This window comes from Mobula hypostoma, assembly GCF_963921235.1.
Source record: "Mobula hypostoma chromosome 8 unlocalized genomic scaffold, sMobHyp1.1 SUPER_8_unloc_9, whole genome shotgun sequence".
NCBI classification, from domain to species: Eukaryota; Metazoa; Chordata; class Chondrichthyes; order Myliobatiformes; family Myliobatidae; genus Mobula; species Mobula hypostoma.
Window position 1 is genome coordinate 105,209 of NW_026948132.1, and position 27,928 is coordinate 133,136.

Here is a 27,928-nt window from a genome sequence, read left to right on the forward strand (position 1 = left end):
AGTTGTACAAGACATTGGTGAGATCGCACTTGGAATATTCAATAACTTGCAATTTTGGTCACCCTGCTATAAGGAAGATATTATTAAGCTGGAAATGGTCCAGACGAGATTCACCAGGCTGCTGAGGAGATTTACGAGGATGTTGCCGGGACTTGAGAGACTAAGAGAGAGATCGGTCAGGTTGGACTTTATTCACTGGAATGGAGGAGGCTTACAGAGATGTGTAAAGTCACCACATGCACAGATAGGGTGAATGTGGACAGTCTTTTCCCCAGGGCTGGGGCATGAACCAGGTTGGAACCAGAGGATGGTCTGTATTTGGACCAAGATGACAGTGAGAGTGGTTGAGGCAGGTACATTGACAACATTTGGGTGGTCACGTGGACAGGAAAGGTTTAGGGGGCTATGACATGATCACAGGCAAATGAGACTGGCTTAGGTGGGATTCATGGTTGCGGGGGGCCGGGGGGGGTGGTGCGGACTCTGACCGAAGAGCCTGGTTCTGTGCTGTGTGACTCTGTGACTTGAGCAGTGTGACAGATAGAGCAGCCCCACCACTGAAACTCTGCAGTAATCCACTCTCCCCTAACATGACTACAGAGGATAACTACTGAACATTTTACATTCACTGGCCTCATTTTTTAATTAACTACTAGTTATAAATGCGCTATTTGTGGATATGCTGAACTCACTACAGATAAAATATTTTAACACATGCTGTTACTTTCAGAGCAAAAATTCCAGTGAAAATGAGGAGCCCAAATAAAATAATTATGGTTAGAACACACTTCAGGTACTGTGTTCAGTTCTGGTCACCTCATTATAGAAAGGGTGTGGAAACTTTAGAGAGAGGGCAGAAGAATCAGAATCAGGTTTAATATCACTGGCATATGTCATGAGATTTGTTGTTTTATAGTAGCAGTAGACTAGAATACATAACAAAAAGCTATAAATTGTTTTATACTATATATATTAAATAAGTAGTGCTAAAAGAGAGTAAATAAGAATTTTTAAAAAGTGAGGTAGTTCTCCTGGGTTCATGGACCATTCGGAAAGTGGATGGCAGTGGGGAAGAAGCTGTTTCTAAAATGTTAATTGCGAGGCTTCAGGCTCTAATACTTCCTCTCTGATGGTAGCAATGAGAAGAGAGGATGTCTTGGGCGATGGGGATCCTTAGTGATGGATGCTGCCTTTTTGAGTCTTCACTTTTTAAGGCCCATCACGGAGCTGGCTAGTTTACAACTTTCTGGAGCTTTTTCTGATCCTGTGCAGGGGCCCCTCCAGACCAGAAGGTGGTGCGGTCAGCTGGAATACTCTTCATGGTAAATCTGTAGAAATTTGCGATGGTCTTTGGTGACATACCAAGTCTCTTCAAACTCTGAATGAAATCTACCCGCTGCTGTGGCTTCTTTGTAACTGCATCAGTATGTTGGGCCCAGGATAGATCTTCAGAGATGTTGACACCCGGGAACTTAAAACTTCTCCCCTTTTCCACTGCTGCTCCCTCACTGGGATGGAGTTTGTTAGGTGTGTTCAGGAAGGTTTCCTGACACAATATGTAGATAAACCTACAAGAGGAGAGGCTGTACTTGATTTGGTATTGGAAAATGAACCTGGTCAGGTGTCAGGTCTCTCGGTGGGACAGCATTTTCGAGATGGTGATCATAACTCTATCTCCTTTACTATAGCATTGGAGAGGGATAGGAACAGACAAGTTGGGGAAACGTTTTATTGGAGTAAGGGGAAATATGAGGCTATCAGGCAGGAACTTGGAAGCATAAACTGGAAATAGATGTCCTCAGGGAAACATACGGAAGAAATGTGGCAAATGTTCAGGGGATATTTGCATGGTGATCTGCATAGGTACGTTCCAATGAGACAGGGAAAGGATGGTAGGGTACAGGAACCGTGGTGTACAAAGACTGTTGAAAATCTAGTCAAGAAGAAAAGAAAAGTTTACGAAAGGTTCAAAAAAACTAGGTAATGATAGAGATATAGAAGATTATAAGGCTAGCAGGAAGGAGCTTAAGAATGAAATTCGGAGAGCCAGAAGGGGCCATGAGAAGGCCTTGGCAGACAAGATTAAGGAAAACCCCAAGGCGTTCTACAAGTATGTGAAGAGCAAGAGGATAAGATGTGACAGAATAGGCCCAATCAAATGTGACAGTGGAAAAGTGTGTATGGAACTAGAGAAGATAGCAGAGATACTTAATGAGTACTCTGCTTCAGTATTCACTATGAAAAAGGATCTCGGCAATTTGAGGGATGACTTACAGCAGATTGAAAAGCTTGAGCATATAGACGTTAAGAAAGAGGATGTGCCAGAGCTTTTGGAAAGCATCAAGTTGGATAAGTCTGCGGGACCAGATGAGATGTACCCCAGGCTACTGTGGGAGGCGAGGGAGGAGATTGCTGAGCCTCTGACAATGATCTTTGCATCGTCAATGGGGATGGGAGAGGTTCCGAAGCATTAAAGGGTTGCAGATGTTGTTCCCTTATTCAAGAAAGGAAGTAGAGATAGCCCTGGAAATTATAGACCAGTGAGTCTTACTTCATGGTTGGTAAGTTGATGGAAAAGATCCTGAGAGGCAGGATTTATGAACATTTAGAGAGGCATAATATGATCAGGAATAGTCAGCATGGCTTTCTCAAAGGCAAGTCGTGCCTTACGAGCCTGATTGAATTTTTTGAGGATGTGACTAAGCACATTGATGAAGGTAGAGCAGTAGATGTAGTGTATATGGATTTCAGCAAGACATTTGATAAGGTACCCCATGCAAGGCTTATTGAGAAAGTAAGGAGGCATGGCATCCAAGAGGACCTTGCTTTGTGCATCCAGAATTGCCTTGCTCACAGAAGGCAAAGAGTGATTATAGACGGGTCATATTTTGCATGGAAGTCGGTGACCCGTGGTGTGCCTCAGGGATCTGTTCTGGGACCCCTTCTTTTTGTGATTTTTATAAATGACCTGCATGAGGAAGTGGAGGGATGGGTCAGTAAATTTTCTGATGACACAAAGGTTGGGGGTGTTGTGGATAGTGTGGAGGGCTGTCAGAGGTTACAGTGAGACATTGATAGAATGCAAAACTGGGCTGAGAAGTAGCAGATGGAGTTCAACTCAGATAAGTGTGAAGTGGTTCATTTTGGTAGGTCAAATATGATGGCAGAATCTATATGCTGCTTGGCAGTGTGGAGGATCTGAGGGATCTTGGGGTCCCACTCAAAGCTGATGCGCAGATTGACTCTGTGGTTAAGAAGGCAAATGGTGCATTGGCCTTCATCAACCGTGGGATTGAGTTTAAGAGCTGAGTGGTAATGTTGCAGCTATATAGGACCCTGGTCAGACCCCACTTGGAGTACTGTGCTCAGTTCTGGTCACCTCACTACAAGAAGGGTGTGGGAACTATAGAGAGGGAGCAGAGGAGATTTACAAGGATGTTGCCTGGATTGGGGAGCATGCCTTATGGGAATAGGTTGAGTGAACTCGGCCTTTTCTCCTTAGAGCAACAGAGAATGAGAGGTGACCTGATAGAAGTGTATAAGATGATGAGAGGCATTGATCGTGTGGATAGTCAGAGGTTTTTTCCCAGGGCTAAAATGACTATCACGAGAGGGCACAGTTTTAAGGTGCTTGGAAGCAGGTACAGAGGTAAGTTTTTACGCAGAGAGTGGTGAGTACATGGAATGGGCTACCCTCGGCGGAGGTGGAGGCGGAACTGATAGGGCCTCTTAAGAGACTCTGGGATAGGTAGAAGGAGCTTCGAAAAATAGAGGGCTATGGGTAACCCTAGATAATTTCTAAGGTAAGGACATGTTCGGCACAGCATTGTGAGCCAAAGGACCTGTGTTGTGCTGAATGTTTTCTATGTTTCTATGTTTCTACACAGAGAGTGGTGAGCATATGGAATGAATTGTAGAGGTGATGGCAGAGGCAGACACGTTAGTGACATTTAAAATGAAATAGGCACATAGATGATAGAAAAACAGAGGGCTATGTATGAGATAAGGATTAGATTGATCTTAGAGTAGGTTAAAACATCGTGAGCTGAGGGGCCTGTGCTATACTGTGCTTTCTATCTTCTGCCTCAGTTCACACTTCATCTGTCAATCACTCACAGCAGGTTAAAACAATATAATTACCAGTTTTCTGAGCAGGGAGTTCCATTCAGTTAATACAGTTCATTGCATACAATGAACAATTCATACAGTTAATTGCTCTGGGCTTTTACAGGATATATCTACTGAGGAAATTGGTGAGCTCAGTTAGAGGTTGTGTGAGTGGGTGGAAGTTATGGCAATAGAGGGGTCTCTGTCCCAGAATGCACTGCAACAAAGCAAGCTCTCTATTAGAGCAAAGGGGCAACAAATAGGTTCCAGAGAAATGATGGGAAACAATGGCAGAGGGGGGTAGAGGAGAGCGAGCAGGCATGGGTAGAACAGCAGCCAGACATGGAGTTACACAGCACAGAAACAGATCCAACTGATCCCTGCTGACCATCTAAACTCATCCCATTTGCCCATGTTTGGTCCTAAACCTTTTCTATCCATGTGCCTGTCCAAAAGTGGCATCACGGTGTAGCGGTCAGTGCAACACCGTGACAGCCTGGGGTGTCAGAGTTTGATCCCGGAGTTTGTACTTCCTCCCAGTGCAACACCGTGACAGCCTGGGGTGTCAGAGTTCGATCCCGGAGTTTATACTTCCTCCCAGTGCAACACCGTGACAGCCTGGGGTGTCAGAGTTCGATCCCGGAGTTTATACTTCCTCCCAGTGCAACACCGTGACAGCCTGGGGTGTCAGAGTTCGATCCCGGAGTTTATACTTCCTCCCAGTGCAACACCGTGACAGCCTGGGGTGTCAGAGTTCGATCCCGGAGTTTATACTTCCTCCCAGTGCAACACCGTGACAGCCTGGGGTGTCAGAGTTCGATCCCGGAGTTTATACTTCCTCCCAGTGCAACACCGTGACAGCCTGGGGTGTCAGAGTTCGATCCCGGAGTTTGTACTTCCTCCCAGTGGAATGCATAGGCCTTATTCCCGATGCTCCGGTTCCCCACCACATTCCAAAGTCATACCAGTTAGTCGGTAAATGTAAATTGTCCTCTGATTTTGCCGGGTGGCAAAGCTCGAAGGACCGGAACAGCCTGTTGCAAAAAACAAGAAATCCAAATAAATATTGTGGATGTACCCATCCCGACCACTTCCCCCAGCATCACAGACCCACCACGCTCTGGGTGAAAAACCTGCCCCTCAGGTTCCTATTAAATCTCTTCCCCTTTCACCTTAAATCTGTGGCCTCTGGTTCATGATCCCAACCATGGGGAAAAGACTCTGCACTTTCAGCATATCTAAGCCGCTAAACTGGGAACACTCGCCCAGTTTCACCTATCACCTGCCACCTTGTCCTTCTAACCCCCGCTCTCCTCACCTTCTTCTGCTGACTTCTTCCTTTCCAGTCCTGATGAAGGGTGTCAGCCCGAAGCGTCAACTGTTTATCCCATCCATGGCTGCTGCCTGACCTGAGCCCCTCCAGCACATTGTGCACTGCCCCAGAATTCCATCGCCTGCAGTACCTCGTGTACCGATACCCCTCATGGTTGCATACAGCTCTGTCAGGTCACCCATCAGTCGCCGACACTCCAACCTGCCCAACCTCTCTACATAACTCAGACCCTCGTCCCAGCAACATCCTTGTGAATATCTTCTGCACTCATTTCAGCAGGGCGACCAGAACTGAACAATAATTCACCTCAGTGAGTCTGCTCGATGCTGCTGCTCTGTTCAAGTGAGGTCAGGCTGACTGTCCTGTGCAGTGTACGGTGAGGTACAGGGACAGAAAGACGAGCTGCCCAGCAGCATCACAGGTACACAGGCTCAGACAACACACACAACGTGCACTGAGTGGCCACTTCATTGGGTACACCTACATGTGGCAGCAATCCAATGCAGACATAGTCAAAATCCTCAGTTGTGTTCAAACCAAATATCAGAAAAGGGGACAAATGTTTAATGCTGAAAAATGTGAAGTGCTACATTTTGGTAGGACTAATCAAAATAGGACATACATGGTAAATGGTAGGGCATTGAAGAATGCAGTAGAACAGAGGGATCTAGGAATAATGGTGCATAGTTCCCTGAACGTGGAATCTCATGTGGATAGGGTGGGGAAGAAAGCTTTTGGTATGCTGGCCATTATTAATCAGAGCATTGAGTATAGGAGTTGGGATGTAATGTTGAAATTCTATAAGGCATTGGTGAGGCCAAATTTGGAGTATTGTGTACAGTTCTGGAAACCGAATTATAGGAAAGATGTCAATAAAATTGAGAGAGTACAGAGGAGACTCACTAAAATGTTGCCTGGGTTTCATCTCCTAAGTTACAGAGAAAGGTTGAACAAGTTGGTTTTTATTCTTTGGAGCGTAGAAGGGTGAGGGGGGACTTGATAGAGGTGTTTAAAATTATGAGGGGGATTGATAGAAATGACATGGATAGGCTTTTTCTATTGAGAATGGGGGAGATTCAAACAAGAGGACATGAGTTGAGAGTTAAAGGGCAAAGGTTTAGGGGTAACATGAGGGGGAAATTCTTTACTCAGAGTGGCAGCTGTGTGGAACGAGCTTCCAGCAGAAGTGGTTGAGGCAGGTTCGATGTTGTCGTTTGAAGTTAAATATGGACAGGAAAGGAATGGAGGGTTATGAGCTGAGTGCAGGTCGGTGAGACTAGGTGAGAGTAAGAGTTTGGCACGGACTAGAAGGGCCGAGATGGCCCGTTTCCGTGCTGTAATTGTTATATGGTTATATATGGTTATATGATTAAATGTGATCTAAGTGACTTTGACCATGGAATGATTGTTGGTGCCAGACAGGATGGTTCGAGTAACTTGGAAACTGTTGAACTTGTGGGATTTTCACACACAACACTCTCTAGAGTTTGCGGAGGATGGTGCAAGAAACATAGAAAAATATCCAGTGAGCTGCAGTTCTGTTGGTGAAAGTGCCTTGTTCATGAGAGAGGTCAGCAGAGGATGGTCAGACTGGTTCAAGCTGGCTGAAACGCAACAGAAACTCAAATAACCACGCGTTCCATCAATGGCGTGCAAAAGAGCATCTCTGAACGCACAATACATCAAACTGTGGGGTGGACGGGCTACAGCAGCAGAAAGCCATGGACATACACTCAGTGACCACTTTGTTAGGTACAGGAGGTATATCATCACACACTACCTTGAGATTCACTTCCATTTACAGGAAAATAAAGAACTACAGTAGAATTGATGGGGAAGAAAATACACACAGAAAGACTGACAAACAACCAATCTGCAAAGGAAGACTGGCCACTGAGTGCAGACAGAACAAAACAATACAAACAAAGACACACACACATACATGTCTCAGTTCATGAGGCAATCTGTCGGCTTCCATTGCTGAGGTTCTGATTAGGGTTGTGATGGGTGCTCCAAGAACACAAGGGAAGTAGCTGTTCCTGAACCTGGCGATGTGGGACTTCAGGCTTCTGTACCTCCTGCCCGATGGGAGCTGTGAGGAGATGGCATGGCTCGGATGGTGGGGATCTTTGATGATAGACGTTGCCTTCCTGAGGCAGCGTCTCCTGTAGATGCTACCGATGGTGGGGAGGGATGAGTCTGTGATGGATTGGGCTCAGTTCACTACTCCCTACAGCTTCTTCCATTCCGGTACATTCCGTACAGACAGTGATGTAACCAGACAGGATACTTTGAACAGGACATCTGTAGGACTTTGTCAGACAGTTTGGTGACAAGCCAAACCTCTTTAACCTCCTGAGAAACCACAACTCCCATTTGTTGTGGTTTGGCAAAATGCCACAACTCTACCGAATATTCCCATCCAATCCACCAGTCTCCCAATGCAGGCTCCTACACACAGAGTGTCTGAGAGTCAAGTGTTCAAAAACTGCAAAGTACCAGAAGAAGGAGTCGACCTTGAAACAAACAGAACTATAGAAGAAGCATAACTTTGATTGTATTCTGGTAACTGTCACACCTTGCCCCCAGGAGTGTGCGATGGGACAGTGTGGAGGGAGATTCACTCTGTGCCTGACCCTGGGAGTGTGTGATGGGACGGTGTGGAGGGAGCTTCACTCTGTGTCTGACACTGGGAGTGTGTGATGGGATGATGTAGAGAGAGCTTCACTCTGTGCCTGACCCTGGGAGTGTGTGATGGGATGGTGTGGAGGGAGATTTACTCTGTGTCTGACCCTGGGAGTGTATGATGGGACGGTGTGGAGGGAGTTTCACTCTGTGTCTGAGCCCAGGAGTGTGTGATGGGACAGTATGGAGGGAGATTCACTCTGTGTCTGACCCTGGGAGTGTGTGATGGGACAGTATGGAGGGAGCCTCACTCTGTGTCTGACTCTGGGAGTGTGTGATGGGACAGTGTGGAGGGAGATTCACTCTGTGTCTGCACCTGGGAGTGTGTGATGGGACAGTGTGGAGGGAGATTCACTCCGTTTCTGACCCTGGGAGTGTGTGATGGGACAGTGTGGAGGCAGATTCACTCTGTGTCTGACCCTGGGAGTGTGTGATGGAATGGCAGGAAGTGTGCTTCACTCTAAATAACTAAATTCTCACTCGGTACACACTGGTCACTTTTGTAACATCCCAATCATTTATCCTTCTCTCTCAGACTCCCCGACGGCTAAAATGGAAGCTGCACCAGTAATCCTGAGGGAGGGAGATGATCTGCTCTTGACTTGCTCTGTGACGGGGAACCCATTGTAAGTCTACCACAGCATCAAACTTCCACTCGGACCTCAAACACTCAGCCTGTCAAGTACTCATGTCTCATGTAGAACATGTAGAACATGTGTGATAAAACTCCAATATTCCAGCTCTCTTTGGATATCCGTGTTAGTGGAACTTACTTCACAATTGGACAGATTGGAAAATAAGAAGTGATTGAAAGCTTCTCATCAGCGGTCAGAGTGATATGGACATTGTGTAATCAGAGCGATATGGACATTGTGTAGTCAGAGAAATATTGACATTGTGTGGTCACAGGGATATGGACATTGCGTAGTCAGAGGGAGACAGACATTGTGCAGTCAGAGAGATATTGACGTTGTATAGTCAAAAGACTATGGACATTATGTGGTCACAATGATATGGACATTGTGCGGTCAGGGATATGGACATTGTGTAGTCAGAGCGATATGGACATTCTGTAGTCAGAGGGATATTGACACTGTATAGTCAGAGAAATAGGGACATTGTGTAGTCAGAGGGATATTGACATTGTGTAGTCAGAGAGACAGGGACATTGTGTGGTTAGAAGGATATGGACATTGTGTAGTCAGAGGGAGACGGGCATTCTTTAGTCAGAGGGAGACAGACATTGTGTAGTCAGAGGGATATGGACCTTGTGTAGTCAGAGCGATATGGACATTATGTAGTCAGAGGGATATTGACATTGTGCAGTCAGCGGAAATTTGACATTGTGTAGTCAGAGAGAGATAGATATTGTGTAGTCAGAGTGATATGGACCTTGTATGGCGCAGGGTTATGGATATTGCGAAGCATTGTCTGGTCAAGGATATGGATATTGTGTAGTCAGAGGGATATGAACATTGTGTAGTCCAAGGGATATGGACATTGTGTAGTCAGAGAGATATGGACATTGTGTGGTCAGAGGGATAGAGTCATTGTGTACTTAGAGGGAGACGGACATTGTGTAGTCAGAAAGATATGGACATTCTGTAGTCAAAGGGATATGGAAATTGTGTAGTCAGAGGGATATTGCCAATGTGTAGGATATGGACGTTGTGTCGTCAGAGGGAGATGGACATTGTGTAGTCAGAGGAAGACGAACATTGTGTAGTCAGAGGGATATTGACATTCTGTAGTCAGAGGGATATGGACATTGTGTAGTCAGAGGGACGTGGATATTGTGTAGTCAGAGGGATATGGTCATTGTGTAGTCAGAGGCAGACGGGCATTCTTTAGTCAGAGGGAGGCAGACATTGTTGTGTCAGAGGGAGACAGACATTGTGTAGTCAGAGGGAAACAGACATTGTGTACTCAGCGAGGTATTGACATTAGGTAGTCAGAGGGATATGCACATTGTGCAGTCAGAGGGATAGCGACATTGTGTAGTCAGAGGGATATTGACATTATGTGGTCAGAGGGACACCGACATTGTGTAGTCAGAGGGAGACCAACATTGTGTAGTCAGAGAGATATGGATATTGTGTCGTCAGAGGGATATGGACATTGTGGGATCAGAAGGATATGGACATTGTGAAGTCAGAAGGATATGGGAACTGTGTAGTCAGAGGGATATGGACATTGTGTAGTCAGATGCATATGGACATTGTGTAGTCAGAGAGAGATGGATATTGTGTAGTCAGAGGGAGATGGACATTGTGTAGTCAGAGGGATATTGATATTGTGTACTCAGAGGGTGATGGACATTTTGTAGTCAGAGGGAGATGGACATTGTGTAGTCAGATGGATATGGACATTGTGTCGTCAGAGGGATACGAACATTGTGTAGTCAGACTGATATGGAAATTGTGTAGTCAGAGGGATATGGACATTGTGTAGTCAGAGGAATATGGACATTATGTGGTCACAATGATATGGACATTGTGTGGTCAGGGATATGAACATTGTGTATTCAGAGGGATATGGACATTGTGTAGTCAGAGGCATATGGACATTATGTAGTCAGAGGGATATTGACACTGTATAGTCAGAGAGACAGGGACATTGTGTAGTCAGAGGGATAAGGTCAATGTGTGGTCACAGGGTTATGCAAATTGTGTAGTCAGAGGGATATGGACGTTGTGTGGCACAGGGTTATGGACATTGCGAAGCAATGTGTGGTCAATGATATGGATATTCTGTTGTCAGAGGGAGATGGACATTGTTTACACAGAGAGATATAGACATGGTGTAGTCAGAGGGATATGGACATTGTGTAGTCCAAGGGATATGGACATTGTGTAGTCAATGGATATGGACATTTTGTAGGATATAGACATTGTTTGCTCAGAGGGATATGGACATTGTGTAGTCAGAGGGACGTGGATATTGTGTAGTCAGAGAGGTATTGACATTTTGTGGTCAGAGGGACACGGACATTGTGTAGTCAGAGGGAGACGGAAATTGTGTAGTCTGAGGGATATGGACATTGTGTAGTCAGAGGGATATTGACATTGTGTAGTCAGAGAGATAGGGACATTGTGTGGTCAGAGGGATATGTACATTGTGTGGTTAGAGGGATATGGACATTGTGAGGTCACTGGGATATGGTCATTGTGTAGTCAGAGGGAGACAGGCATTCATTAGTCAGAGGGAGACAGACATTGTGTAGTCAGAGGGATATGGCCATTGTGTAGACAGAGGGACGTAGATATTGTTTAGTCAGAGGGATATGGACATTGGGCAGTCAGAGAGATATGGACATTGTGTAGTCAGAGGGATATGGACATTGTGTAGTCCAAGGGATATGGACATTGCGTGGTCAGAGGGATATGGACATTGTGCAGTCAGAGGGATATGAACATTGTGCAGTCAGAGGGATATGGACATTGTGCAGTCAGAGGGATATGGATGTTGTGTGATCAGAGGGATATGGACATTTTGGGATCAGAAGGATATGGATATTGTGCAGTCAGAAGGATATGGACATTGTGTAGTCAGAGGGATATTGACACTGTGTAGTCAGAGATACAGGGGCATTGTGTAGTCAGAGTGATAAGGTCAATGTGTGGTCACAGGGATATGCAAATTGTTTAGTCAGGGGGATATGGACATTGTGTAGTCAGAGAGACAAGGGACATTGTGTGGTTAGAAGGATATGGATATTGTGTAGTCAGAGGGAGATGGGCATTCTTTAGTCAGAGGGAGACAGACATTGTGCAGTCAGAGGGATATGGACCTTGTGTAGTCAGAGGGATATGGACATTATGAAGTCAGAGGGATATTGACATTGTACAGTCAGCGGAATTTTGACATTGTGTAGTCAGAGAGAGATGGATATTGTGTAGTCAGTGGGATATGGACATTGTGTAGTCCAAGGGATGTGGACATTGTGTAGTCAATGGATATGGACATTTTGTAGGATATGGACATTGTGTAGTCAGATGGATATGTACATTTTGTAGGATATAGACATTGTTTGCTCAGAGGGATATGGACATTGTGCAGTCAGAGGGACGTGGATATTGTGTAGTCAGAGAGGTGTTGACATTTTGTGGTCAGAAGGACACGGACATTGTGTAGTCAGAGGGAGTCGGAAATTGTGTAGACTGAGGGATATGGACATTGTGCAGTCAGAGGGATATTGACATTTTGTAGTCAGAGAGATAGGGACATTGTGTGGTCAGAGGGATATGTACATTGTATGTTCAGAGGGATATGGACATTGTGAGGTCACTGGGATATGGTCTTTGTGTAGTCAGAGGGAGACAGGCATTCTTTAGTCAGAGGGAGACAGACATTGTGTAGTCAGAGGGATATGGCCATTGTGTAGACAGAGGGATGTGGATATTGTTTAGTCAGAGGGATATGGACATTGGGCAGTCAGAGAGATATGGACATTGTGTAGTCAGAGGGATATGGACATTGTGTAGTCAGAGGGACACAGACATTGTGTAGTCACAGGGAGACCAACATTGTGTAGTCAGAGAAATATGGACATTGTGTAGTCAGAGGGATATGGACATTGTGTAGTCCAAGGGATATGGACATTGTGTGATCAGAGGGATATGGACATTGTGTAGTCAGAAGTAGACGAGCATTCTTTAGTCAGAGGGAGGCAGACGTTGTTGTGTCAGAGGGAGACAGACTTTGTGTACTCAGCGAGGTATTGACATTAGGTAGTCAGAGGGATATGCACATTGTGCAGTCAGAGGGATAGAGACAGTGTTTAGTCAGAGGGATATTGACATTATGTGGTCAGAGGGACATGGACATTGTGTCGTCAGAGGGAGACCAACATTGTGTAGTCAGAGAGATATGGATATTGTATAGTCAGAGGGATATGGACATTGGCTGATTCAAGGGATATGGACATTGCGTAGTCAGAGAGATATGGACATTGTGGGATCAGAGGGATATGGACATTGTCTGATTCAAGGGATATGGACATTGCGTGGTCAGAGAGATATGGACATTGTGGGATCAGAAGGATATGGACATTGTGAAGTCAGAAGGATATGGGAACCGTGTAGTCAGAGGGATATGGACATTGTGTAGTCATCTGCATATGGACATTGTGTAGGATATGGACATTGTGTAGTCTGAGGGATATGGACATTGTGTTGTCAGAGAGAGATGGATATTGTGTAGTCAGAGGGAGATGGACATTGTGTAGTCAGAGGGATATTGATATTGTGTACTCAGAGGGAGATGGACATTTTGTAGTCAGAGGGATATGGACATTGTGCAGTCAGAGGGATATGGACATTGTGTAGTCAGATGGATATGGACATTGTGTAGTCAGAGGGATATGGACATTGTGTAGTCAGAGGGATATGGACATTGTGCCGTCAGAAGGATACGAACATTGTGTAGTCAGACAGATATGGAAATTGTGTAGTCAGAGGGATATGGACATTGCGTGGTCAGAGGGATATGGACATTGCGTGGTCAGAGGGATATGGACATTGCGTGGTCAGAGGGATATGGACATTGTGCAGTCAGAGAGATATGGACATTGTGTGATCAGAGGGATATGGACATTGTGGGATCAGAAGGATATGGATATTGTGCAGTCAGAAGGATATGGACATTACGTAGTCAGAGGGATATTGACATTATGTGGTCAGAGACATTGTGTAGTCAGAGGGGGACCAACATTGTGTAGTCAGAGAGATATGGATATTGTGTCGTCAGAGGGATATGGACATTGTGGGATCAGGAGGATATGAACATTGTGAAGTCAGAAGGATATGGGAACTGGGTAGTCAGAGGGATATGGACATTGTGTAGTCAGATGCATATGGACATTGTGTAGTCAGAGGGATATGGACCTTGTGTAGTCAGAGGGATATGGACATTATGAAGTCAGAGGGATATTGACATTGTACAGTCAGCGGAAATTTGACATTGTGTAGTCAGAGAGAGAGATGGATATTGTGTAGTCAGTGGGATATGGACATTGTGTAGTCAGAAAGATATGGTCATTATGTTGTCAGAGGGATATTGACACTGTATAGTCAGAGAAATAGGGACATTGTGTAGTCAGAGGGATAAGGTCAATGTGTGGACACAGGGATATGCAAATTGCGTAGTCCAAGGGATATGGACATTGTGTAGTCAGAGGAATATGGTCAATGTGTGGTCGCAGGGATATGCAAATTGTGTAGTCAGAGAGATAGGGACATTGTGTAGTCAGAGGGATATGGACATTCTGTACCCAGAGGAATATGGAAATTATGTGGTCATAATGATATGGACATTGTGTGGTCAGGAATTTGGACTTTGTGTAGTCAGAGGGACGTGGATATTGTGTAGACAGAGGGATATGGGTATTATGTAGTCAGAGAGATAGGGACATTGTGTATTCAGTGGGATATCGTCAATGTGTGGTCACAGGGATATGCAAATTGTGTAGTCAGAGGGATATGGGCATTCTATAGTCAGAGGGATATGGATATTGTGTAGCCAGAGGGATATGGATATTATGTAGTCAGAGGAATATTGATATTGTGTGTCATGGATATGAACATTGTGTACTCAGAGGGATATGGACATTGTGTAGTCAGAGGGATATGGACATTGTGTAGTCAGAGCAATATGGACATTGTGTAGTCAGAGAGATAGGGGCATTGTGTAGTCAGAGAGATATGGTCATTGTGCAGTCAGAGGGATATTCACATGCTGTACCTAGAGGAATAGGGACGTTATGTGGTCACAATGATATAGAAACATAGAAACATAGAAAATAGGTGTAGGAGTAGGCCATTCGGCCCTTCGAGCCTGCACCGCCATTTATTATGATCATGGCTGATCATCCAACTCAGAACCCAGCCTTCCCTCCATACCCCCTGACCCCTGTAGCCACAAGGGCCATATCTAACTTCCTTTTAAACATAGCTAATGAACTGGCCTCAACAGTTTGCTGTGGCAGAGAATTCCACAGATTCACCACTCTCTGTGTGAAGAAGTTTTTCCTAATCTCGGTCCTAAAAGGCTTCCCCTCTATCCTCAAACTGTGACCCCTCGTTCTGGACTTCCCCAACATCGGGAACAATCTTCCCGCATCTAGCCTGTCCAATCCCTTTAGGATCTTATACGTTTCAATCAGATCCCCCCTCAATCTTCTAAATTCCAACGAGTACAAGCCCAGTTCATCCAGTCTTTCTTCATATGAAAGACCTGCCATCCCAGGAATCAATCTGGTGAACCTTCTTTGTACTCCCTCTATGGCAAAGATGTCTTTCCTCAGATTAGGGGACCAAAACTGCACACAATACTCCAGGTGTGGTCTCACCAAGGCCTTGTACAACTGCAGTAGTACCTCCCTGCTCCTGTACTCGAATTCTCTCGCTATAAATGCCAGCATACCGTTCGCCTTTTTCACCGCCTGCTGTACCTGCATGCCCACTTTCAATGACTGGTGTATAATGACACCCAGGTCTCGTTGCACCTCCCCTTTTCCTAATCGGCCACCATTCAGATAATAATCTGTTTTCCTATTTTTGCCACCAAAAATAGACATGTGGACATTGTGTGGTCAGGGATATGGACGTTGTGTCGTCAGAGGGATATGGACATTGTGTAGTCAGAGGGAGACGGACATTGTGTAGTCAGAGAGATACGGACATTGTGTGGTCAGAGGGATATGGACGTTGTGTAGTCAGAGGGACGTGGATATTATGTAGTCCGAGGGATATGGTCATTGTGTAGTCAGAGGCAAACGGGCATTATTTAGTCACAGGGAGGCAGACGTTGTTGTGTCAGAAGGAGACAGACATTGTGTCGTCAGAGGGAAACAGACATTGTGTACTCAGCGAGGTATTGATATTAGGTAGTCAGAGGGATATGCACATTGTGCAGTCAGAGGGATAGGGACATTGTGTAGGATATGGACATTGTGTCGTCCGAGGGATACGAACATTGTGTAGTCAGACGGATATGGAAATGTGTGGTCAGAAGGATATGGACATTGTGTAGTCAGATTGATATGGACATTGTGTAGGATATTGACATTGTGTGGTCTGAGGGATATGGACATTGTGTAGTCAGAATGATATGGACATTGTGTAGTCAGATGGATATGGACATTATGTGGTCACAATGATATGGACATTGTGTGGTCAGTGATATGAACATTGTTTACTCAGGGGGATATGTACATTCTGTACTCTGAGGGATATGGACATTGTGTAGTCAGAGGGAGATGGACATTGTGTAGTCAGAGGGATATGGACATTATGTAGTCAGAGGGATATGGACATTGTGTAGTCAGAGGGATATGGATATTGTGTAGTCAGAGGGATATTGACACTGTGTAGTCAGAGAAATAGGGTCATTGTGTAGTCAGAGGGATATGGACCTTGTATGGCACAGGGTTATGGATATTGCGAAGCATTGTGTGGTCAAGGATATGGATATTGTGTAGTCAGAGGGAGACGGACATTGTGCAGTCAGAGGGATATGGACATTGTGTAGTCCAAGGGATATGGACATTGTGTAGTCAGAGGTAGACGGGCATTGTTTAGTCAGAGGGAGGCAGACGTTGTTGTGTCAGAAGGAGACAGACATTGTGTAGTCAGAGGGAAACAGACATTGTGTACTCAGCGAGGTATTGACATTAGGTAGTCAGAGGGATATGCACATTGTGCAGTCAGAGGGATATGGACATTGTGTAGTCAGAGGGATACGAACATTTTGTAGTCAGACGGATATGGAAATTGTGTAGTCAGATGGATATGGACATTGTGTAGTCAGAGGGATATGGACATTGTGTGATCAGAAGGATATGGACATTGTGTAGTCAGATGGATATGGACATTGTGTAGTCAGAGGGATATGGACATTGTGTGATCAGAAGGATATGGACATTGTGTAGTCAGAGGGATATGGATATTGTGTAGTCAGTGGGATATTGACACTGTGCAGTCAGAGAAATAGGGTCATTGTGTAGTCAGAGGGATATGGACCTTGTATGGCACAGGGTTATGGTTCTTGCGAAGCATTGTGTGGTCAAGGATATGGATATTGTGTAGTCAGAGGAAGACGGACATTGTGCAGTCAGAGGGATATGGACATTGTGTAGTCCAAGGGATATGGACATTGTATAGTCAGAGAGATAGGGGCATTGTGTAGTCAGAGGGATATGGGCATTGTGTAGTCAGAGGTAGACGGGCATTCTTTAGTCAAAGGGAGGCAGACTTTGTTGTGTCAGAGGGAGACAGTCATTGTGTAGTCAGAGGGAAACAGACATTGTGTACTCGGCGAGGTATTGACATTAGGTAGTCAGAGGGATATGCACATTGTGCAGTTAGATGGATATGGACATTGTGTAGGATATGGACATTGTGTAGTCAGAGGGATATGGAAATTGTGTAGTCAGATGGATATGGACATTGTGCGGTCAGAGGGATATGGACATTGTGTGATCAGAAGGATAGGGACATTGTGTAGTCAGAACGATATTGACATTATGTGGTCAGAGGGACACGGACATTGTGTAGTCAGAGAGATATGGATATTGTGTAGTCAGAGGGATATGGACATTGTCTGATCAGAGGGATATGGACATTGCGTGGTCAGAGAGATATGGACATTGTGGGATCAGAAGGATATGGATATTGTGAAGTCAGAAGGATATGGGAACTGTGTAGTCAGAGGAATATGGACATTGTGTAGTCAGATGCATATGGACATTGTGTAGTCTGAGGGATATGGACATTGTTTAGTCAGAGGGAGATGGACATTGTGTAGTCAGAGGGATATTGATATTATGCACTCAGAGGGAGATGGAAATTTTGTAGTCAGAGGGAGATGGACATTGTGTAGTCAGATGGATATGGACATTGTGTAGTCAGAGGGATATGGACATTGCGTGGTCAGAGGGATATGGACATTGTGTAGTCAGAGGGATATTGATATTGTGTACTCAGAGGGAGATGGACATTTTGTAGTCAGAGGGAGATGGACATTGTGTAGTCAGATGGATATGGACATTTTATGTAGTCAGAGGGATATAGACATTGCGTGGTCAGAGGGATATGGACATTGTGCAGTCACAGGGATATGGACATTGTGTGTTCAGAGGGATATGGACATTGTGGGATCAGAAGGATATGGATATTGTGCAGTCAGAAGGATATGGACATTATGTAGTCAGAGGGATATTGACACTGTGTAGTCAGAGATACAGGGACATTGTGTAGTCAGAGGGAGACGGGCATTCTTTAGTCAGAGGGAGACAGACATTGTGTAGTCAGAGGGAAACAGACATTGTGTAGTCAGAGGGAGCTGGACCTTGTGTAGTCAGAGGGATATGGACATTATGTAGTCATAGGGAAATTGACATTGTACAGTCAGCGGAAATTTGACATTCTGTAGTCAGAGAGAGATGGATACTGTGTAGTCAGAGGGATATGGACATTGTGTAGTCAGAGTGATATGGTCATTATGTAGTCAGAGGGATATTGACACTGTATAGTCAGAGAAATAGGGACATTGTGCAGTCAGAGGGATAAGGTCAATGTGTGGTCAAAGGGATATGCAAATTGTGTAGTCAGAAGGATAGGGGCATTGTGTGGTTAGAGGGATAAGGACATTGTGTAGTCAGAGGGATATGGACATTTTATACCCAGAGGAATATGGATATTATGTGGTCATAATGATATGGACATTGTGTGGTCAGGAATTTGGACTTTGTGTAGTCAGAGGGACGTGGATATTGTGTAGACAGAGGGATATGGGTATTATGTAGTCAGAGAGATATCGACATTGTGTATTCAGTGGGATGTCGTCAATGTGTGGTCACAGGGATATGCAAATTGTGTAGTCAGAGGGATATGGATATTGTGTAGCCAGAGGGACATGGATATGATGTAGTCAGATGAATATTGAAATTGTGCAGTCAGCGGAAATTTGACATTGTGTAGTCAGAGGGATAAGGTCAATGTGTGGTCACAGGGATATGCAAATTGCGTAGTCCAAGGGATATGGACATTGTGTAGTCAGAGGAATATGGTCAATGTGTGGTCACAGGGATATGCAAATTGTGTAGTCAGAGAGATAGGGGCATTGTGTAGTTAGAGGGATATGGACATTGTGTAGTCAGAGGAATATGGACATTCTGTACCCAGAGGAATATGGACAATTATGTGGTCATAATGATATGGACATTGTGTGGTCAGGAATTTGGACTTTGTGTAGTCAGAGGGACGTGGATATTGTGTGGTCAGAGGAATAGGGACATTGTGTAGTCAGAGGGATTAGACATTATGTGGTCCGAGGGATACGGACATTAAGTAGTCAGACGGAGACCGACATTGTGTAGTCAGAGAGATATGGACATTGTGTAGTCAGAGGGCTATGGACATTGTGTAGTCCAAGGGATATGGACATTGTTTAGTCAGAGGGATATGGATATTGTGTACTCTGGGGGATATGGATATTGGGTGGTCAGAGGGATATGGACATTGTGTAGTCAGAGGGATATGGACATTGTGTACTCTGAGGGATATGGACATTGTGTAGTCAGAGGGATATTTACACTGTGTAGTCAGAGAAATAGGGACATTGTGTATTCAGTGAGTTATCGTGAATGTGTGGTCACAGGGATATGCAAATTGTGTAGTCAGAGGGATATGGACATTCTGTACACAGAGGAATATGGACATTATGTGGTCACAATGATATGGACATTGTGTGGTCAGGAATTTGGACTTTGTGTAGTCAGAGGGACGTGGATATTGTGTAGTCAGAGGGATATGGACATTATGTAGTCAGAGGGATACTTACACTGTGTACTCAGAGAAATAGTGACATTGTGTATTCAGCGAGTTATCGTGAATGTGTGGTCACAGGGATATGCAAATTGTGTAGTCAGAGGGATATGGGCATTCTGTAGTCAGAGTGATATGGATATTCTGTAGTCAGAGGGATATGGATATTATGTAGTCAGAGGAATATTAACATTGTGCAGTCAGCGGAAATTTGACATTGTGTAGTCAGAGAGAGATGGATATTGTGTAGTCAGAGGGATATGGACATTGTGTAGTCAGAGGGAAATGGACATTGAGTAGTCAGAGGTTTATTGACACTGTGTAGTCAGAGAAATAGGGTCATTGTGTGGTCAGAGGGATATGGACCTTGTATGGCACAGGGTTATGGATATTGCGAAGTATTGTGTGGTCAAGAATATGGATATTGTGTAGTCAGAGGGAGATGGACATTGTGCAGTCAGAGGGTTATGGACATTGTGTAGTCCAAGTGATATGACAATGTGTAGTCAGAGAGACAGGGGCATTGTGTAGTCAGAGGGATATGGACATTGTGTAGTCAGAGGGATATGGACATTGTGTAGTCAGAGCAATATGGACATTGTGTAGTCAGAGAGATAGGGGCATTGTGTAGTCAGAGAGATATGGTCATTGTGCAGTCAGAGGGATATTGACATGCTGTACCTAGAGGAATAGGGACGTTATGTGGTCACAATGATATGGACATTGTGTGGTCAGGGATATGGACGTTGTGTCGTCAGAGGGATATGGACATTCTGTAGTCAGAGGGAGACGGACATTGTGTAGTCAGAGAGATACGGACATTGTGTGGTCAGAGGGATATGGACGTTGTGTAGTTAGAGGAATATAGACATTGTGTAGTCAGAGGGACGTGGATATTATGTAGTCCGAGGGATATGGTCATTGTGTAGTCAGAGGCAAACGGGCATTATTTAGTCACAGGGAGGCAGACGTTGTTGTGTCAGAAGGAGACAGACATTGTGTAGTCAGAGGGAAACAGACATTGTGTACTCAGCGAGGTATTGACATTAGGTAGTCAGAGGGATATGCACATTGTGCAGTCAGAGGGATAGGGACATTGTGTAGGATATGGACATTGTGTCGTCAGAGGGATACAAACATTGTGTAGTCAGACGGATATGGAAATGTGTGGTCAGAAGGATATGGACATTGTGTAGTCAGATGGATATGGACATTGTGTAGGATATTGACATTGTGTGGTCTGAGGGATATGGACATTGTGTAGTCAGAATGATATGGACATTGTGTAGTCAGATGGATATGGACATTATGTGGTCACAATGATATGGACATTGTGTGGTCAGTGATATGAACATTGTTTACTCAGAGGGATATGTACATTCTGTACTCTGAGGGATATGGACATTGTGTAGTCAGAACGATATTGACATTATGTGGTCAGAGGGACACGGACATTGTGTAGTCAGAGAGATATGGATATTGTGTAGTCAGAGGGATATGGACATTGTCTGATCAGAGGGATATGGACATTGCGTGGTCAGAGAGATATGGACATTGCGTGGTCAGAGAGATATGGATATTGTGAAGTCAGATGCATATGGACATTGTGTAGTCTGAGGGATATGGACATTGTTTAGTCAGAGGGAGATGGACATTGTGTAGTCAGAGGGATATTGATATTACGCACTCAGAGGGAGATGGAAATTTTGTAGTCAGAGGGTGCGGGACCTTGTGTAGTCAGAAGGATATGGACATTATGTAGTCAGAGGGATATTGACATTGTACAGTCAGCGGAAATTTGACATTGTGTAGGCAGAGAGAGATGGATATTGTGTAGTCAGAGGGATATGGACATTGTGTAGTCAGAGTGATATGGTCATTATGTAGTCAGAGGGATATTGACACTGTATAGTCAGAGAAATAGGGACATTGTGCAGTCAGAGGGATAAGGTCAATGTGTGGTCACAGGGATATGCAAATTGTGTAGTCAGAGGGATATGGACATTTTATACCCAGAGGAATATGGATATTATGTGGTCATAATGATATGGACATTGTGTGGTCAGGAATTTGGACTTTGTGTAGTCAGAGGGACGTGGATGTTGTGTAGACAGAGGGATATGGGTATTATGTAGTCAGAGAGATAGGTACATTGTGTATTCAGTGGGATATCGTCAATGTGTGGTCACAGGGATATGCAAATTGTGTAGTCAGAGGGATATGGATATTGTGTAGCCAGAGCGACATGGATATGATGTAGTCAGATGAATATTGAAATTGTGCAGTCAGCGGAAATTTGACATTGTGTAGTCAGAGGGATAAGGTCTATGTGTGGTCACAGGGATATGCAAATTGCGTAGTCCAAGGGATATGGACATTGTGTACCCAGAGGAATACGGACATTATGTGGTCATAATGATATGGACATTGTGTGGTCAGGAATTTGGACTTTGTGTAGTCAGAGGGACGTGGATATTCTGTGGTCAGAGGGATAGGGACATTGTGTAGTCAGAGGGATTTGACATTATGTGGTCCGAGGGATACGGACATTAAGTAGTCAGACGGAGACCGACATTGTGTAGTCAGAGAGATATGGACATTATGTAGTCAGAGGGCTATGGACATTGTGTAGTCCAAGGGATATGGACATTGTTTAGTCAGAGGGACGTGGATATTGTGTAGTCAGAGGGATATGGATATTGTGTACTCTGGGGGATATGGATATTGGGTGGTCAGAGGGATATGGACATTGTGTAGTCAGAGGGATATGGACATTTTATACCCAGAGGAATATGGATATTATGTGGTCATAATGATATGGACATTGTGTGGTCAGGAATTTGGACTTTGTGTAGTCAGAGGGACGTGGATATTGTGTAGACAGAGGGATATGGGTATTATGTAGTCAGAGAGATAGGGACATTGTGTATTCAGTGGGATATCGTCAATGTGTGGTCACAGGGATATGCAAATTGTGTAGTCAGAGGGATATAGATATTGTGTAGCCAGAGGGACATGGATATGATGTAGTCAGATGAATATTGAAATTGTGCAGTCAGCGGAAATTTGACATTGTGTAGTCAGAGGGATAAGGTCTATGTGTGGTCACAGGGATATGCAAATTGCGTAGTCCAAGGGATATGGACATTGTGTAGTCAGAGGAATATGGTCAATGTGTGGTCACAGGGATATGCAAATTGTGTAGTCAGAGAGATAGGGGCATTGTGTAGTTAGAGGGATATGGACATTCTGTACCCAGAGGAATATGGACATTATGTGGTCATAATGATATGGACATTGTGTGGTCAGGAATTTGGACTTTGTGTAGTCAGAGGGACGTGGATATTGTGTGGTCAGAGGGATAGGGACATTGTGTAGTCAGAGGGATTTGACATTACGTGGTCCGAGGGATACGGACATTAAGTAGTCAGACGGAGACCAACATTGTGTAGTCAGAGAGATATGGACATTGTGTAGTCAGAGGGCTATGGACATTGTGTAGTCCAAGGGATATGGACATTGTTTAGTCAGAGAGACGTGGATATTGTGTAGTCAGAGGGATATGGATATTGTGTACTCTGGGGGATATGGATATTGGGTGGTCAGAGGGATATGGACATTGTGTAGTCAGAGGGATATGGACATTGTGTACTCTGAGGGATATGGACAATGTGTAGTCAGAGGAATATTTACACTGTATAGTCAGAGAAATAGGGACATTGTGTATTCAGCGAGTTATCGTGAATGTGTGGTCACAGGGATATGCAAATTGTGTAGTCAGAGGGATATGGACATTCTGTACACAGAGGAATATGGGCATTATGTGGTTACAATGATATGGACATTGTGTGGTCAGGAATTTGGACTTTGTGTAGTCAGAGGGACATGGATATTGTGTAGTCAGAGGGATATGGACATTATGTAGTCAGAGGGATATTTACACTGTGTACTCAGAGAAATAGGGACATTGTGTATTCAGCGAGTTATCGTGAATGTGTGGTCACAGGGATATGCAAATTGTGTAGTCAGAGGGATATGGGCATTCTGTAGTCAGAGGGATATGGATATTCTGTAGCCAGAGGGATATGGATATTATGTAGTCAGAGGAATATTAACATTGTGCAGTCAGCGGAAATTTGACATTGTGTAGTCAGAGAGAGATGGATATTGTGTAGTCAGAGGGATATGGACATTGTGTAGTCAGAGGGATATGGATATTGAGTAGTCAGAGGGATATTGACACTGTGTAGTCAGAAAAATAGGGTCATTGTGTAGTCAGAGGGATATGGACCTTGTATGGCACAGGGTTATGGATATTGCGAAGCATTGTGTGGTCAAGGATATGGATATTGTGTAGTCAGAGGGAGACGGACATTGTGAAGTCAGAGGGTTATGGACATTGTGTAGTCCAAGTGATATGACAATGTGTAGTCAGAGAGTCAGGGGCATTGTGTACTCAGCGAGGTATTGACATTAGGTAGTCAGAGGGATATGCACATTGTGCAGTCAGAGGGATAGGGACATTGTGTAGGATATGGACATTGTGTCGTCAGAGGGATACGAACATTGTGTAGTCAGACGGATATGGAAATGTGTGGTCAGAAGGATATGGACATTGTGTAGTCAGATGGATATGGACATTGTGTAGGATATTGACATTGTGTGGTCTGAGGGATATGGACATTGTGTAGTCAGAGGAATATGGACATTGTGTAGTCAGATGGATATGGACATTATGTGGTCACAGTGATATGGACATTGTGTGGTCAGTGATATGAACATTGTTTACTCAGAGGGATATGTACATTCTGTACTCTGAGGGATATGGACATTGTGTAGTCAGAGGGAGATGGACATTGTGTAGTCAGAGGGATATGGATATTGTGTAGTCAGAGGGATATTGACACTGTGTAGTCAGAGAAATAGGGTCATTGTGTAGTCAGAGGGATATGGACCTTTTATGGCACAGGGTTATGGATATTGCGAAGCATTGTGTGGTCAAGGATATGGATATTGTGTAGTCAGAGGGAGACGGACATTGTGCAGTCAGATTGATATGGACATTGTGTAGTCCAAGGGATATGGACATTGTATAGTCAGAGAGATAGGGGCATTGTGTAGTCAGAGGGATATGGACATTGTGTAGTCAGAGGTAGACGGGCATTCTTTAGTCAGAGGGAGGCAGACTTTGTTGTGTCAGAGGGAGACAGTCATTGTGTAGTCAGAGGGAAACAGACATTGTGTACTCGGTGAGGTATTGACATTAGGTAGTCAGAGGGATATGCCGATTGTGCAGTCAGAGGGATAGGGACATTGTGTAGTCAGATTGATATTGACATTATGTGGTCAGAGGGGAACCGACATTGTGTAGTCAGAGGGAGACAGTCATTGTGTAGTCAGAGGGGAACAGACATTGTGTACTCGGTGAGGTATTGACATTAGGTAGTCAGAGGGATATGCCGATTGTGCAGTCAGAGGGATAGGGACATTGTGTAGTCAGATTGATATTGACATTATGTGGTCAGAGGGGAACCAACATTGTGTAGTCAGAGGGAGACAGTCATTGTGTAGTCAGAGGGGAACAGACATTGTGTACTCGGTGAGGTATTGACATTAGGTAGTCAGAGGGATATGCACCTTGTGCAGTCAGGGGGATAGGGACATTGTGTAGTCAGAGGGATATTGACATTATGTGGTCAGAGGGAAACCGACATTGTGTAGTCAGAGGGAGACCGACATTGTGTAGTCAGAGAGATATGGATATTGTATAGTCAGAGGGATATAGACATTGTCTGATCAGAGGGATATGGACATTGTGTAGTCAGAGGCAGACGGGCATTCTTTAGTCAGAGGGAGGCAGACGTTGTTGTGTCAGCAGGAGACAGACATTGTGTAGTCAGAGGGAAAAAGACATTTTGTACTCAGCGAGGTATTGACATGAGGTAGTCAGAGGGATATGCACATTGTGCAGTCAGAGGGATATGGACATTGTGTAGGATATGGACATTGTGTAGTCAGAGGGATACTGACATTATGTAGTCAGACGGATATGGAAATTGTGTAGTCAGATGGATATGGACATTGTGCAGTCAGAGGGATATGGATATTGTGTAGTCAGAGGGATATTGACACTGTGTAGTCAGAGAAATAGGGTCATTGTGTAGTCAGAGGGATATGGACCTTGTATGGCACAGGGTTATGGATATTGCGAAGCATTGTGTGGTCAAGGATATGAATATTGTGTTTTCAGAGGGAGACGGACATTGTGCAGTCAGAGGGATATGGACATTGTGTAGTCCAAGGGATATGGACATTGTATAGTCAGAGAGAAAGGGGCATTGTGTAGTCAGAAGGATATGGGCATTGTGTAGTCAGAGGTAGACGGGCATTCTTTAGTCAGAGGGAGGCAGACTTTGTTGTGTCAGAGGGAGACAGTCATTGTGTAGTCAGAGGGAAACAGACATTGTGTACTCGGCGAGGTATTGACATTTGGTAGTCAGAGGGATATGCACATTGTGCAGTCAGAGGGATATGGACATTGTGTAGGATATGGACATTGTGTAGTTAGAGGGATACGAACATTGTGTAGTCAGACGGATATGGGGATATGGAAATTGTGTAGTCAGCGAGATATGGTCATTGTGCAGTCAGAGGGATATTGACATGCTGTACTTAGAGGAATAGGGACGTTATGTGGTCACAATGATATGGACATTGTGTGGTCAGGGATATGGACGCTGTGTCGTCAGAGGGAGACGGACATTGTGTAGTCAGAGAGATACGGACATTGTGTGGTCAGAGGGATATGGACGTTGTGTAGTTAGAGGAATATGGACATTGTGTAGTCAGAGGGACGTGGATATTATGTAGTCCGAGGGATATGGTCATTGTGTAGTCAGAGTGATATTGACACTGTGTAGTCAGAGAAATAGGGTCATTGTGTAGTCAGAGGGATATGGACATTGTGTGGTCAGAGCAATATGGACATTGTGTAGTCAGAGAGATAGGGGCATTGTGTAGTCAGAGAGATATGGTCATTGTGCAGTCAGAGGGATATTGACATGCTGTACCTGGAGGAATAGGGACGTTATGTGGTCACAATGATATGGACATTGTGTGGTCGGGGATATGGACGTTGTGTCGTCAGAGGGATATGGACATTGTGTAGTCAGATGGAGACGGACATTGTGTAGTCAGAGAGATACGGACATTGTGCAGTCAGAGGGATATGGACATTGTGTAGTCAGAGGGATACGAACATTTTGTAGTCATACGGATATGTAAATTGTGTAGTCAGATGGATATGGACATTGTGCAGTCAGAGGGCTATGGACATTGTGTGATCAGAAGGATATGGACATTGTGTAGTCAGAGGGATATGGATATTGTGTAGTCAGAGTGATATTGACACTGTGTAGTCAGAGAAATAGGGTCATTGTGTAGTCAGAGGGATATGGACCTTGTATGGCACGGGGTTATGGTTCTTGCGAAGCATTGTGTGGTCAAGGATATGGATATTGTGTAGTCAGAGGGAGACGGACATTGTGCAGTCAGAGGGATATGGACATTGTGTAGTCGAAGGGATATGGACATTGTATAGTCAGAGAGATAGGGGCATTGTGTAGTCAGAGGGATATGGACATTGTGTAGTCAGAGGTAGACGGGCATTCTTTAGTCAGAGGGAGGCAGACTTTGTTGTGTCAGAGGGAGACAGTCATTGTGTAGTCAGAGGGAAACAGACATTGTGTACTCGGCGAGGTATTGACATTAGGTAGTCAGAGGGATATGCACATTGTGCAGTCAGACGGATATGGACATTGTGTAGGATATGGACATTGTGTAATCAGAGGGATACCGACATTGTGTAGTCAGACGGATATGGAAATTGTGTAGTCAGATGGATATGGACATTGTGTAGTCAGAGGGATATGGACATTGTGTGGTCAGAGCAATATGGACATTGTGTGGTCAGAGAGAT

General features: G+C 44.5%; 1 protein-coding gene across 1 annotated transcript in view; it reads left to right on the top strand.

The window, feature by feature from the left end:
* The window catches only part of cadm4 (cell adhesion molecule 4), a gene marked incomplete at its 5' end in the record, with an annotated part of 182,674 nt that overhangs the window by 20,103 nt on the left and 134,643 nt on the right, over positions 1-27,928 (top strand). Inside the window, one exon of the mRNA XM_063039059.1 lies at positions 8,661-8,751. Coding sequence (XP_062895129.1) covers positions 8,661-8,751 — 91 coding nt within the window. The remainder of the gene's footprint in view (positions 1-8,660; positions 8,752-27,928) is intronic.